Genomic DNA, 13,545 nt, shown 5'->3' with positions numbered 1-13,545 from the left:
TTTCTGACCAGAAACCATTTATTTCCAAACTAATTTATTTCTCAGAGTCCAAAGCCTTCTGTGAACCTGGCCCATATGGAGATCCGGCTTCTTTTTGTGGTGTGTGTGTGTGTGTGCGTGTGTCCATGCCGTGCGGCATGTGGGATCTTAGTTCCCCGACCAGGGATGGAACCCATGCCCCCTGCAGTGGAAGCTCGGAGTCCTAATCACTGGATGGCCAGGGAATTCCCAGAGATCCGGCTTCTTAAGCCTCAAACTCAAATTCAAAGTACTGCGGGTCGAAGTAGTGGATGCGGACATAACCATCTTCGCCGCCGCTGCTGTAGCTGGAAAGAGACAGGCAGGGCCCAGTCAGAAGCCTGCCCTGGGGGAGGCAGGCCTAGGGGGCAGGGCACGGGAAAGGGGCAGAGGCGGGCAGACCAGGGCTGAGCTCAGCTCCCTTCACTGGGCCCTACCTCTTGCCATCAGGATGGAAGGCAACACTGTTGATAGGTCCAAAGTGACCCTTGACTCTTCCAAACTCTTCTTCAATGGCCAAGTGGAAGAACCTGGAGGAGAGAGCGGGGTGGGAAGTGACAGTTCATTCATTTTCCATCTCCTTCCAAAACATGTCAAGAGGTACCACTCCCCAAACACAAACTGTAAAGTGGGGAAACTGGGAAAAGGGGAAATGAATGTGAACAGAACAAGACAAAGCGGGGGGAAGATTGGACCCAAACGTCTTCCTTACTGTGTGCTGCGCAGTGCTCTAAGAGCTTAACAACTATTAAGTCATTTATTTAATCTGCACAGTTTTATGAGGTAAGTATATTACCATTGTCCTCATTATACAGTCAAGGGCAATTGGGCACAGAGAACTACAGTGATGTGTAGAGCTTCAGAGCGAGCCCAAGAGTTCATGCCCTTAACTGCTGTATTATACACTTGTCACAGGAGGACCACAGATCTGGCTGCACTTCCTAGCAGCCAATGAATTAAGGGAAGTCTCTTCAGTTATATGGTTTGTGTCCATCATGAAAGACATTTCATGAAGTTTCAGTTTGGAAGAGCTCCTTCCCCCTTTACCTGGCCTCAAACTTGCCAATCCTGGTGGAAGTGGTGGTTACATCCATTGCTTCCTGACCACCGCCCAGCACCACCTGAAGGGAAGAAGAAACTCTAGACAGGCCCAAAGGGCGGGCAAATCCATTTTCTGTTTTTTCCCCCCACCCCATAAGCCTTTAATTATCTCCCACATCAGACTAGGAATATATTAAGGGTAAGGAACAAACATCTTTCAGCCACCTCCTACCCTGTCCCCTGGGGCTTCCCAATCATTCAGCCTTGTTGCTGCTCTGAGAATCTCCTCTCTGCCTGACACCATTTTCCCCCAGAGATCTTTTCTTAATTGCTAGACAAACAACTAGATCCTGGAAACATTCTGAGGCTTTAGCAAGAAGCTCGGGTGGGGTCCCTTACATGGTCATAGTTGGGAGAGAGGGCAGCTGAGTTGACGGGACGTTCTGTCCGGAAAGTCTTCTGGTGTTCAAGGGTTGTGGAGTCAAAGAGCTAGAGAGAGAAGGCAGGGGAGAAATCTGTAAAAGGAGCCTTCTTGAGGGGAAATCGAGAGCCAGGCTGGAGGGTGGGATCAGCCCCACCAGACCCCTTGCCCGGGCTCACCTTGGCTGTGTTGTCCTTGGATGCAGTGACAAACATGGTCATGTCCCTGGATAACTGGATGTCATTGATCTGCCGGGAGTGCTCCTTAACAGTCACCAATACCTCCCCAGACTGCAAAAGGAAGAAGAGTGAGGCTCTGACCAACCCGATCCTCACTACCCCGCTGCTCAGCCAGCGTTCTGGACTGTTTCTTGTCCCATGAAGGGGAGGGGTCTGGGTTGGGCCTGCCTCAGTGTCCCCTGAACCAACATTTACTCCCACTCCCAAGCCCAACCCAAGTGTGCCCAAGTGTGCAAGTTTCGTAAACACTGCTAGCCTACCTAGGAAAACACACACTTATGGTGACAAATCTACAGACCTATTAATTAATCATCATGTAGCAGTAGAGAAGTTTCCGTTTAATCCTTCCAACAAATATTTATTGAATGGCTACTATTTGCCAAGCATTGTGCTAAGCACTTAACAACACCTATTTCCTTTAATCCTCACAACAATCCTATGAAGTAGGTATTTTAACAGAAATTTTAAAAGGAAGAAACTAAGGTTCAGAGAGGTGGTGTGACTGGAGATCCTAAAATCAGTAAGAGGCAGAATCCGTTCGCATCTCCTTCCCTCATAGGGTCTTGGTCACAGGTCATGAGGACCACTGCTCGTCCATCCTTTTCTTAGGTCTTTTCAAAAGGCCGTCTCATCTCCTGATTTCCCTTCCCACTAAAAGAACCTGCTAGACTATGTAGTACAGAGTTTTAGAGCCTGCCCTTAAAAGTACCTCTCTGTGGGAGTTCCCTGGCAGTCCAGTGGTTAGGAGTCTGCGCTTTCACTGCCAAGGGCCCGGGTTCAAGCCCTGGGCAGGGAACTAAGATCCTGCAAGCCAAGCAGCGTGGCCAAAAACAAACAAACAAAACTTCTCTGTGCCTCAATTTCTCTATCTAGAAAACAAGATTATTAAAAGCCCTGAGGGGGGACTTCCCTGGTGGCCCAGTGGCTAAGAATCTGCCTGCCAATGCAGGGGTGACGGGTTCGAGCCCTAGTCCAGGAAGATCCCACATGCCCTGGAGCAACTAAGCTTGTGTGCCACAACTACTGAGCCTGCGCTCTAGAGCCCGCGAGCCACAACTAATGAGCCCACGTGCCACAACTACTGAAGCCCAAGCGCCTAGAGCCTCTGCTCCACAACAAAGAGAAGCCACTGCAATGAGAAGCCCGCGCACCACAACGAAGAGGAGCCCCCACTCTCCACAGCTAGAGAAAGCCCATGCACAGCAACAAAGACCCGACGCAGCCAAAAATAAATAAATAAAATAAATTAATTTTTTTAAAAAGCCCCCAGGGGTAATTCCCTGGCGGTCCAGTGGTTAGGACTCGGCCTTTCACTGGCATTCTCACTGCAGATCCCTGGTCCGGGAACTAAGATCCCACAAGCTGCATGGCGTGGCCAAAAAAAAAAAAAAAGCCCTCAGGGTCACTGTAAGGATACTGGGACTGGGTCTTACTTGACTTTGAATGACAGGCACCTGGCCTGTGCTCTGTAAACATTTGTTAGATGACTAAAAGGCCTCAAGCATTGGGCCTCAAACAGAGACCCTCAGAAGACTGTCATTTCCTTTCCTGAGTTACTTTCACCTATTCTGAGGGAAGAATGTATTTCTGTCTCCTCCATTAACTTGGACACATGGTAGGGATGTATCTGGCTCTTACATTTCAGGGAACAAGTACCAGCTTTGCAGTCAGGCCTACCTGGGGGCACAGATCAGCTCACTGTTTGCTATCATCAAGCGTTATTTACGTCTTTGCCCTTGGCTCCCATTCCCTTCCTGCAGGTAGGCCTGGTACTTTAGTGGACCATAGTCAGTGCTTGTTGAGTGACTGACTAACCTTTATGGTATTATAGTCCAGTATTCTTCAGAAACCCAGGCACCCACATCTGAAATCTGAGACAGCCGGGACTTTACCCTTTTCCTAACCCTCCATCTCATCAGTCACCTCTGAATGTCTCCTGACTGTCAGGTAGTCCACATCCCCATGACTACTGCCTAGTTTATGTCCATTCTCCAAACTAGCCTGCGAGAGTTTTCTAAAGAGAAAACCTGATCATCCATAACCATTTGAAGATTCCCTCCTGCCTAAGGGAAAATTACAACTCCTTTGTCTCCTGACCCGAAAACTATCTAGTCCTGGTCCACCTCCCCCAATACCACACTCCAATGATAAGAAACTCTCTTCCTGAAGAATCTGCCTATTCCCTTAACTCTGTGCCTTTGCAAACGCTGCTCCATTTGTCTGTGGAACGTCCCTCTCTTCCGGCTTGAAGCTCCATTTATTCTTCACAGATTAATGTACATGCCACCTCCTCTGCGACAGAGGGCACTTTCTGTACTTGGCTGAGACCTCTGTGGTGGCAAAACTCACAATCTGACCCATGTGCTAGCTGTTTGCCAGTCTGTCTCCCCCGGGGCAGGGCCCATGTCTGATTCACTTCTTTGTCCTCAGAGGCTAGCAGGGGGCCTGGCACTCAGTAGTGGCAGGAGTATGCTTAATTGTGATCATTAGTAACATATCCTGAGTACTCTATGACAAGTTTTTCAAACACCTGATGTCATCTGATCCTTGAAACATCTTACAGATAAATAGGCTCCGTGAAGTTATGCAATACGCCCAAGATCACATAATGAGAAAGGGGTGAAATCTGTATGTGAATCCAGCCCTCTTAACCACTGGGCTTATCCTGCCTCTCATAGAGAATCATTCTGATGGGCTTAGGCCTCACCCACCCCCTTACCTTGGCGCTATACTGGTTGAGCTCTCCGCCCTCGTGGCCTGCAATGATGCACTCGCCAAGGGGTCCCCAAACAGCACTGGTGATCTTGGAGTCGTTGCAAGGGATCTTCATGTAGGGCTCGTTGCTGTCTGTGTGGGGCAGCAGATGTCAGGCCCTGGGCTCTGGAGTCGAGCCCTTCACCTCAACCCTAGCCCTGAGCCCCAGCACCGGCTCACCAATCTGGCTCGGATCCCGCAGATCGAAGAAGCTCACGAAGCACTGGTAGCCCATCTGCTTGTCCGTGGAGAACATGATGATGTTGCCCCCGAAGTCAAAGCCACAGGTCCGGACTGCTGAATTGGTGTTGAGTAGGGCCAGCTGCTTCCCTGGAGACAGGCAGAGTGTGGGCTAGCCCTTGCCCACTGCAGGGAGGACTCTCTCTACACTTGCCTATTGGGACTTCCCTCATGGCACAGTGGATAAGACTCCACGCTCCCAATGCAGGGGGCCCGGGTTCGATCCCTGGTCTGGGAACTAGATCCCACATGCATGCTGCAACTAAGAGTTCGTATGCCACAACTAAGGAGCCCATGTGCTGCAACTAAGGAGCTGGTGCAACCAAATAAATAAATAAATATTTTTAAAAAGCAAAACAAACAAAAAAATACACTTGCCTATCGTCACGTTGCACTGTTTCTCCTGCACTACTGACTCTAGTGCCCTCCCCCCCTTTTTTCCTCACTGCTGTGCTTTGGCTCAAGTCTTTTAACTTCTCCCCACAGTCCCTCCTCAGACACCTGCCACTGTGGCATTCACAGTGCACTGCATTCTATCTGTCTCTGCCTCAGAATGCACTCTTCCACAGCAAAGTCCTGCTCTAATTTCTCTGTGTGTCCCCAGTGCCCAGCAAAGACCTGGGAGAGATCTGGATTACCAGTAAATATTTACTAAATGGAGCAGCTTAATAGGCTCCCCTGTCTTCTGTCTGTTCCTCCAGTGCTCCCCACTGCTATCTGGGCTTGCTAAAGCTAAACACGCTCTTCCCTGCTCAGGGACCTCCACGGCATGCCGAATCCTACAGAACAAAGCCATGCTCCTGAGTTTGCATTCAAGGCCTGTTCTGGCCCTAGCCTGCCTCAGCTTCCCCACTGCTGTCTATTTCATCCCCCAAGAAGCAGGAACTCCTGCCAGATCAGATGGCTTGGATATGATGCTCGCCCTGCTTTCATTCCTGCATGTTCCAGAGCGATGACCTCTTTCTCATCCTTCAAGCCCCAGCTCATATGACATTTACTTTGGGAAACCTTCCCAGGCTGTTCCCACCCCCATTCCAGGCATTCAGTTGCCCCCCTCTGGCCTTCCACAGTGCTCTTTGCTTCCTCTAACATGGCTTATGTCTCACTGTATGCCTCTTTTCTCCTCTGTCTTCTTTATTTTCTTGTCTGTCTCTTTTTCCCTAGACTAAGAACCATCTCTGGATTTATCTCTATTTCCCCAGAACCTGTTCACCTCAACAAGGTGAACAGGTTCTTGGGAAACCTGTAGGTCCTCACTGTTTGCTGTAAAAGTGAAGGATCCAGGCCTACCTGTTTCACAGTCCCAGAGACGACAGCTGTTGTCAGCTGAGCCGGTGAGGACATGCTTGGTGTCCCCTGAAGAAGGTGTTAAGAAGCATGACAGAGTTCACCTGAGCCCTTGTCCTCTTGGAAGGCCAACTGAATCACCTCCCTGTTCAGCACCAGAGAGCCTTCCTTCTTCTCTCATCCTAACCTCCTCATCCAGAACTGGAGCTTGTCCTAAATGCTCCCCCAACCAATGAACAGACCAAGGAGGTAGGTAGCATCATTCTCTAGACCCACATGAGCATCCCAAACTCCCAACTCCAAGTCAGCGGCCTCTCCATTGCTGGCAGACCCTGGGAGCACAGACTCAGAGCAAAGACAAGGATACAGTCAGCGTCCACACACCACACAGCTCCGGTATGGCCCATATAGGTGCCCAGCCTCTCACCATTCACCGAGTACCATACATTGACAATCTGGAGGAGTCAATGACAATATGACAGGATGATAGGCATCTCAGGCAGAGCAATGGCCTCCTATTTTGCCCCAGGAGCCCCCAGCAGCTTCTACCCAGGTCAGATTCTGCCCTCTCCTGCTCATCTCTTGGGAAACAGCAGGTTGCTGGTAAAAAGACCAACTCCTGGATTCTCCTCCTTCCAGCAGGTAAGCAGCAAGGGAGTCAGGAGGCTTGCAAAAAGTCTCCATTTGCCACTATACCGGCCCTTTCCCAGACTCCTAAACCCTCAGAAAAATAAAAGGTCAAGTCGGGTGCCAGCCTAGAAAACAGCAGCTTTGGTGTTCTGTCCAAATGGGAGCAGTTGGTAGTAGGGAAGCCTGGGTTCCCATCCCTGCTCTGCTACTATCTCACTGTATTATCTCAAAATTAGTGCTTCTCCCCTCTGAACTTCAGTTTTCCCATCTGTAAAATGGTCAAGACAGTAACGCCTTCTTCAAAGGGTAGCTCCAATAAAATACTGTCTAAGGAATTTAAAATATAAGTGACTAACATTAATTAGGCACTCACACACACTAAGCTCCTTACTTGAATAATCTCATTAATCTTAAAGGCAACCCCAGAAAGAAGCACTATTACTACCCATATTTTGTAAAAAGGCACACTTTAAGTTTATAAAGGTTAAACGACATGCTCAAAGTCACACTGCTAGTGAATGCAGCACTCAGGATTCAAATCAGGTCTGTTTGGTTTCAGAGCCCTCACTTTTAGCCACTCGAGTTAACTTCCTCCATATGGAGGTGCCTCAAAAGGCAGTACTGTGAGGGGCTGTTTGCAGTCAGTGAGCGGCAGGAAAGGGCTGACTGAAATGATACCAGGGACATCTTCATTAAGGCCTCTGTGTCCCTCGCCACCCAAGGATCAACTTTCCCTTTCTTCAGGTGGTCTGTTCCCCTATCCTTGTAGAATAGTTTTGTTCTTCCCCAGAATGGTCTCCGCTCCCTGAGCAAGCTGACTCTCGTCCCCCTTCCCCTTCCACAAGGTCCCTTGCTTTTCTTCTCCCCAGCTAGTCCTTCCTTCTACCAACAACTGAGTCCTTTCCCACCTCTCCAGGTTTAATGTTCTCGCTCTCCTAATCCCGGGATGGTCTCTCCCTACTTCTCAGAATGGGGCGCTCTTTGGGTTCTCTCTCGCGGCAAAACTGGCCTGTCCACCCTTCGCCCCGGCAGAATGAACTCGCCCCCTCCTGGGCCCCCTCCGCACTGTCCCGGCGGCCCGCCCTCCGGCCGACGCTCACAGGGTCCTTGGCCACCGTGAAGAGGAGGTCTCCCTCGCGGTTGTACTTAATCTGCGTAATGGACCGCTCATGGCCCTGCAGCAGGATCGGCTTCTGTGGGAACAGGACGGGAGTGTCAGCGCCCAGAATCGGCCCTGGCCCGGACGCCCAGGACAACAACTCTAACTCAGAGGAACTCACCATGCCGGCGGTGACGCGAGGAAAAACTCAACGCGAGCAGAACCGGAAGAGGCTTTGGCACCACTTCCGGATTACGGGTATCCGCCCCTTCGTTCCCGGAAGTGGAGAGGAGCGGCGTTGCCATGGCGGCGACCCTGGGTAGGCGGGCCCCGCCCCTCCCCGGGCTTCCAGACTCCCACCCGGAATTCATTTCTGCTCCACCTCCACCACCTAACCCCGACCACTGCTGCAACCCCGAACCTGGGCTCCTGGATCCACCTCCCCGGCCTCCCGGGGTCTGTCCTACCCGCCAATCACACCCGGGGCGTTGGAGAGCAAAGAAGGGCTGTGGGGTCGCCGGGCTGGGGATGGGAGGCCGGAGGAGGGCTGGGGCCGTGCGGTGGGGCGGCGGGGGAGGGGGGGGGCGTCACTCGCATCTCCATCCAGGGCAGGTGCTGGCTCTGGTGCTGGTGGCCGCTCTGTGGGGTGGCACACAGCCGCTGCTGAAGCGGGCCTCCTCGCACCTGCAGCAGGTTCATGAGCGGACCTGGGCCCGGCAGTTGCTGCAGGAGACGAAGACCCTCTTCCTGAATACTGAGGTGCGTCGGTGAATGACCCCTCTTTCAGGGGTAGTCGCTAAGAATTTGGTCTCTGGAGTCAAACAGGTCAGGATCAGAATCTGCGCTCCACCACTTACTCGCTAGAAGCTCTTGGATGAGGCCCTTGTCTGCCATGAGCCTCAGTTTCCTCATCTGTAAAATGGGAATAATGTAACCATCTCATGGGGCAGTTGTGAGGATTAAGTGAGGTGAGGCACATAAAGCACTTAGCATTGGGCCTAGTACATAATTAGGGCTCAAATCTATGATGTTTTGAGCTGCTATTATTAATATTTTATTATGGTGATCCCTCCAACAGACCTTTCCGGAGGGAGGGCTTAGGGCTCAAATTGGCCCTGGGGAGGCAGGATATGGAGAAGTACCTGTGACCCCAACGCTGCCAGTCTAGGCTAGTGGGAAAGACAAGACATAGACACAACTGCCTCTTAGGGCTAAGGGCTTTGAGAGAGGTACAGATAAGTGCTGCGTGAGTTCACAGGAGGGAGGCTGGAGCTAGGGGACCGGGGGAAGGCTTCTTGGAGAGAGTAACGCTGGCATTCAGGGACTTGCAGGATGGGGAGGATAGGAACCAGCAGGGCTGAGGGGGAGGGCATTCAGGGCAAAGGCATGGAATTAAGTCAGTGACGTTCCCTCTGCCCCGGAAGGGTTCTTTTCAGAGGGCTTAGGCCCTAGGCCCTTATAGCTACCCCTCCCTCCGAGGAAAGGCATATCTCAAAGCTCAAAGAAGGCAGCACTGCTCAGTTAAGCAATCACACTGACTGCAGTTTTCTTCTGTTTCCAGTACCTGATGCCCTTTTCCCTCAACCAGTGTGGCTCCCTTCTCTACTACCTCACCTTGGCATCAACAGGTGGGTCTCTGGGTTAGAACTGCTATGCTTAGTGGTGGAGGCCACCCAGAGAGTCACTGTGGGGAGGGTGTCTAAAACACCTTGTTGCCATGAGTGAGGGAGAGCCCACTGTCTCTGGTTCCTGAGGTGCACCCTCTTCTCTGGGCAGTAGGGCATGGTGGGCTGGTTATGAGTATGCTGCCAGGCACGAGAGTTGGTTTGAAGCCCGGCAGTCTCATGCAGTGCCAGAGGAAGAAAGAAGGTTCATTTTGCTGTGCCAAGGGCTGGCTTTGACACCCTTGCTTCCACTGCTTGCTACCTGCCTAACCTTGAGCAAGTCCCTTATTTGAACCTTGATTTTTTACAACTGGCTTCATAGCACTGAGAGCATTAAATTCAGTGTATGAAAAGCATTTGGCAGAGTACCTGGTGCACACTGTACCAGGAGGAGCTCAATAAATATAAATTGCCTTTCCCCCACTGTTGTTAACTGCCCTCTACTGTGTCAGATACTGTTCCAGTTTTACACATTTAAAAAAATTCTCATCTCGATCCTATGAAGTAGGCATGATTGTCTCCACCTAGGAGATGAAGTTACAGAACTTTGGGCAACTTATTGCATCTCTCTTTAAGTCCCATTGCATGTCCGTGCAGAAGGATTTGAAGCCATATATTACTAAAGTTTATGCTCTTGAACTTTGCTATGAGAATTTCACCTTTCCTGGAGTCTCACCTAGGCACCCCAGAGACTTGACGGGAGTTTGGGTCCCACATAGCCCTGGGAAACCCCTCAGAGGCCATAGGAGGGTGAGCGGATAGGCCGACCTCCAGACCTGCCACATCAGCTTCAACTAGAGTCACTCCGCTTTCATCTGTCCTACATTTTGGGCTTCTCATAAGACTTCATTTAAAAGAAAGTTTGAAAGCCTCTGGCACTCCCTGCTGCCCAGAATGCTGAGCCCTCTGGTCAGCTGACTGCAGTTAGCCATCTACCAAGTTTTGAGCAAATTGGAATTTTAGGATCCTATTATCTCACCACCTACTCTGTATCCTTTAACGCCCACCCATTCTAATAATCAGAACAGTGGTCTCTATTTATTAAGGATATATTCAGCCAAGGATATACACACGTTATCATATTTCATCTTACAACCCTGTTGTAAGGTGATGTTGTTATCTTGCGATCACGGTTTTTCATGTAGGGCACAGGCTCAGAGTGTTTGAATGACCTAACGAAGGTGACATAGGGAAACCTGGGTCAGCCTCACTCCAGTGCCCTTGCTCTTCCCTTGTACCATGCTGCTTCCCTCCCCAATCTACTGTTGCAAACCAGACTTCAGCAGCCACTGCACTCTATGTAAAGTGTGAAAGCTTAAGGAAGGAGCTCTGAGTAGGTAGCAGTTGTGTCAGTTTCTTGGATGGCTAATGCCAGCCTTGGTGGGGCCTCGCAGGGGATGAGGAGCTGCACAGTTCTCTCCTCCGCCACCTGAAGCAGGTGAGGCCTGGGAGGGCTGGGAAGGAGTGTGCTGAGAAGCCAACATGCACGGTCTGCCTGGCAGTTATGAGTCTTGTAAACTAGTAACTCAGCTTCTGATTTCGTTTTTTGTTTTGTTTTTTTGTATGTGTTTAAGAACACTTAACGTAAAATCTATCTTCTTAAAAAGCTTTAGGTGTACAAAATTTAAGTGTAATAAATTTTAAGTTAACGGTGTTCTTAACTCCATTAGTCTTTTTGAAGCTTGTTACTTGCAAGTCAGTCCCTTGGGGCTTCAAAACTAAGGAACAGGCTTCCCTGGTGGCGCAGTGGTTGAAAATCTGCCTGCCAATGCAGGGGACACGGGTTTGAGCCCCGGTCTGGGAAGGTCCCACGTGCCGTGGAGCAACTAGGCCCGTGAGCCACAATTACTGAGCCTGCGCGTCTGGAGCCTGTGCTCCACAACAAAGAGAGGCCGCGATAGTGAGAGGTCCGTGCTTGCCGCAACTAGAGAAAGCCCTCGCACAGAAACGAAGACCCAACACAGCCAAAAATAAATAAATAAATAAATTTAAAAAACAAAACAAAACAAAAAAAACGTGTTCTTAAAAAAAACAAAAAACTAAGGAACAGACCCTGGACTGTGGTGACCTCTACTTAAGGCCCAGCCTTGTGGGGCCTGTCCTGTACCTGGCTTCCTATCGCTGACATTTTTTCTCTTCTGTAATTCCGTAAGGCCCAAGTCTGAGCTGAAACAGAAACAAAATGTGCTTCACCTGCAGTTTTGGTTTGTCCTTATCCATCTAAATAGATTCAATAAGGGCACAGGCTTTGGAGTCAGGCAGACCTTGGTTTAAATCCTCAATTTGCCTCAATTTATGTGATGTCTTTGAGCCTTTGATTCTTTCATTTATGCAGAATGATGCTAATGCTCTTCCTGCAGTGTTTTTGTGAAGATTAATGAGATGTGTGCACAAAGCACCCGGCACATAATGTATACTTGATAGATGTGTTTGGTGTTAATAGCTACTGCATCCTTTGGGTTTTGGGTACTTGTCTGTCCAGATGTCCTTGAGATCTCAGAAGTTCTCCTTGAGAGCAAAGATCTCATCCTTACCAGCAAACCAAGGTGGTCCCAGACCTTGTAGTTCAGGTCTTCATGCTGGAATCCTGAGGGAGCACTGAATTTAGAGTCAGGAGACCTGAGTTTGAATCCTGAGCTTTGCTGTGACTTCATCTGGAAAATGGGGTCATGAGATACCCTTTTTAAAAGACTGTCTTGATGATGTAATGAAAGTGTTTTGTGCCTAGAAAGACATTTTTTTTTTTTGCATCTCAGAGATTCTTTTCATTCTGATCACTCAGATCTGACCCTAGCTGTGCCCATCAGTAACTCTCTGGCCATCATCTTTACACTGATTGTTGGGAAGGTCCTTGGAGAAGATATTGGTGGAAAACGTAAGTCTGGCCACTGCAAGTTTGGGGAGCCACTACTTGGGCTTTGACACCCCTGGGTTAGTTTTTTCCAGAGCCATCTCCCTTGGCCCGGTGAGGAGAGGATCTTCCCCGATCCTGCCCCTTTCCTCTGCAGCTCCACTGCTTCCTTGTGGCCATCAGAGTTTCCTTCCCCTGGGTAGTCTGGGGACAGACCCTGTCTGAGCCCTTCCGTCAGCCCTGCACCAGCTCCTCCTGGCATGGCTGGTCTCAGAACCTCTCAATTTTTGCCCATTATCCCAGGAGCATTCGCAGGCATGGTGCTCACCGTGGCAGGAATTACACTCTGCATCACAAGCTCAGTGACCAAGACCCAGGGGCAACCATCTACGCCTTGAGTGGACCAAGGCCACCCTCCGGCTCTGCTGTCTCCAGGAAGCCCCTGGGCCATGAGGTAGAGGCAGTGAGCATGCGGACTTAGCCCTCCCACCCCCCTCCACCCCCCAGCCTCAGCTTCCTCATCTCTTGGGATAATAGCTACCTCATGGATCGTAGTAAGAGAACAAAAGTGAAAGGGTTTTGTAACTTCCACGTGCTGTTCACCTGCTCGGATTTAGCACAAGAGACTTCACACTCACCCTCACCCTCAGCAACCTTTCTGCCCCAGCAGCACTCTTTCTGCTGTCATGTCAGGCCCCAGGCCCCCAGGCCTGCCACTGTTCCTGTGCCTGACCCAGACTATCCCAGCAGCTGGTTGGTGGACCGCAGAACTCCAGCGGCAAGAAGAGAGCCAGCTACAGTCTTTGAGCCAGAAATGCAAACAGGAGGGCTCCAGGGCTCAGCCTTGGCTGGCTGAGGAGGGAACTGAGGGGAAGGTGCATAAGAACAACAGACGTTAGGGAGAGGAGTTTGCTGTTAGCCTTGCCTGTCCCTCCCGTGAGGTGGGTGCCGGCCCCTCTCAAACAGATCGACATCTATGGGCCCCCGCACTGCCAGACCCCAACGTATGGAGCAATGCCAGGCGAGCAGTAGTCTGTAATAAATGTGTAGTAAACAGATGGAGGTTAGTAAGTATTCTTTTATTGGGATGACCCGCTCCCCAGTTTGTGTTCTTTCCCTGAAGCTCCGTTGGTTACTCATCTCTCTGGCCGGAGAACCTCATAAGGAAATGGCCTCTGTGGCTGGGCTGCTCTGCTCGGAGCGGAAAGGAGGCTGGGCTGTGGGTTTAGGGGCAGAAGAGGGACTGAGGGGCTGCAGCGCACCCTGTGAGTCCAGGGGAGGCCCTGGCTCCTCGAGAACCG

The 13,545-nt window shown here is 50.6% G+C and overlaps 2 protein-coding genes across 2 annotated transcripts; one reads left to right on the top strand and one right to left on the bottom strand.

The window, feature by feature from the left end:
* On the bottom strand, window positions 1–7,998 carry EIF3I (eukaryotic translation initiation factor 3 subunit I). Its single transcript, XM_007170604.2, has 11 exons — window positions 7,911–7,998; window positions 7,731–7,823; window positions 6,368–6,455; window positions 6,004–6,069; window positions 4,654–4,803; window positions 4,439–4,566; window positions 1,660–1,770; window positions 1,459–1,548; window positions 1,066–1,139; window positions 456–548; window positions 1–326 (listed from the first exon to the last, which is right to left on the bottom strand). Exons 1-11 carry the CDS (start codon window positions 7,911–7,913, stop codon window positions 245–247), a joined length of 978 nt encoding a protein of 325 aa, XP_007170666.2. The 5' UTR covers window positions 7,914–7,998; the 3' UTR covers window positions 1–244.
* On the top strand, window positions 7,945–13,154 carry TMEM234 (transmembrane protein 234). Its single transcript, XM_007170605.2, has 5 exons — window positions 7,945–8,048; window positions 8,337–8,488; window positions 9,291–9,357; window positions 12,176–12,268; window positions 12,548–13,154. Exons 1-5 carry the CDS (start codon window positions 8,033–8,035, stop codon window positions 12,640–12,642), a joined length of 423 nt encoding a protein of 140 aa, XP_007170667.1. The 5' UTR covers window positions 7,945–8,032; the 3' UTR covers window positions 12,643–13,154.
* Window positions 13,155–13,545: the final 391 nt, after the last annotated feature.

This window comes from Balaenoptera acutorostrata, chromosome 1, assembly GCF_949987535.1.
Source record: "Balaenoptera acutorostrata chromosome 1, mBalAcu1.1, whole genome shotgun sequence".
Classification (NCBI taxonomy): domain Eukaryota; kingdom Metazoa; phylum Chordata; class Mammalia; order Artiodactyla; family Balaenopteridae; genus Balaenoptera; species Balaenoptera acutorostrata.
This window is presented reverse-complemented; position numbering and strand designations above follow the sequence as displayed.

Coding starts and splice junctions, on each gene's coding strand:
- EIF3I (XM_007170604.2), bottom strand. Junction 4,804..6,003: donor TCTCTGGGACTGTGAAACAG/GTAGGCCTGGAT, acceptor GCCTGTCTCCAG/GGAAGCAGCTGGCCCTACTC. Junction 1,140..1,458: donor TCTCTCCCAACTATGACCAT/GTAAGGGACCCC, acceptor TCTTCCCTTCAG/GTGGTGCTGGGCGGTGGTCA.
- TMEM234 (XM_007170605.2), top strand. Junction 9,358..12,175: donor CCTCACCTTGGCATCAACAG/GTGGGTCTCTGG, acceptor CTGATCACTCAG/ATCTGACCCTAGCTGTGCCC. Junction 12,269..12,547: donor AGAAGATATTGGTGGAAAAC/GTAAGTCTGGCC, acceptor CCATTATCCCAG/GAGCATTCGCAGGCATGGTG.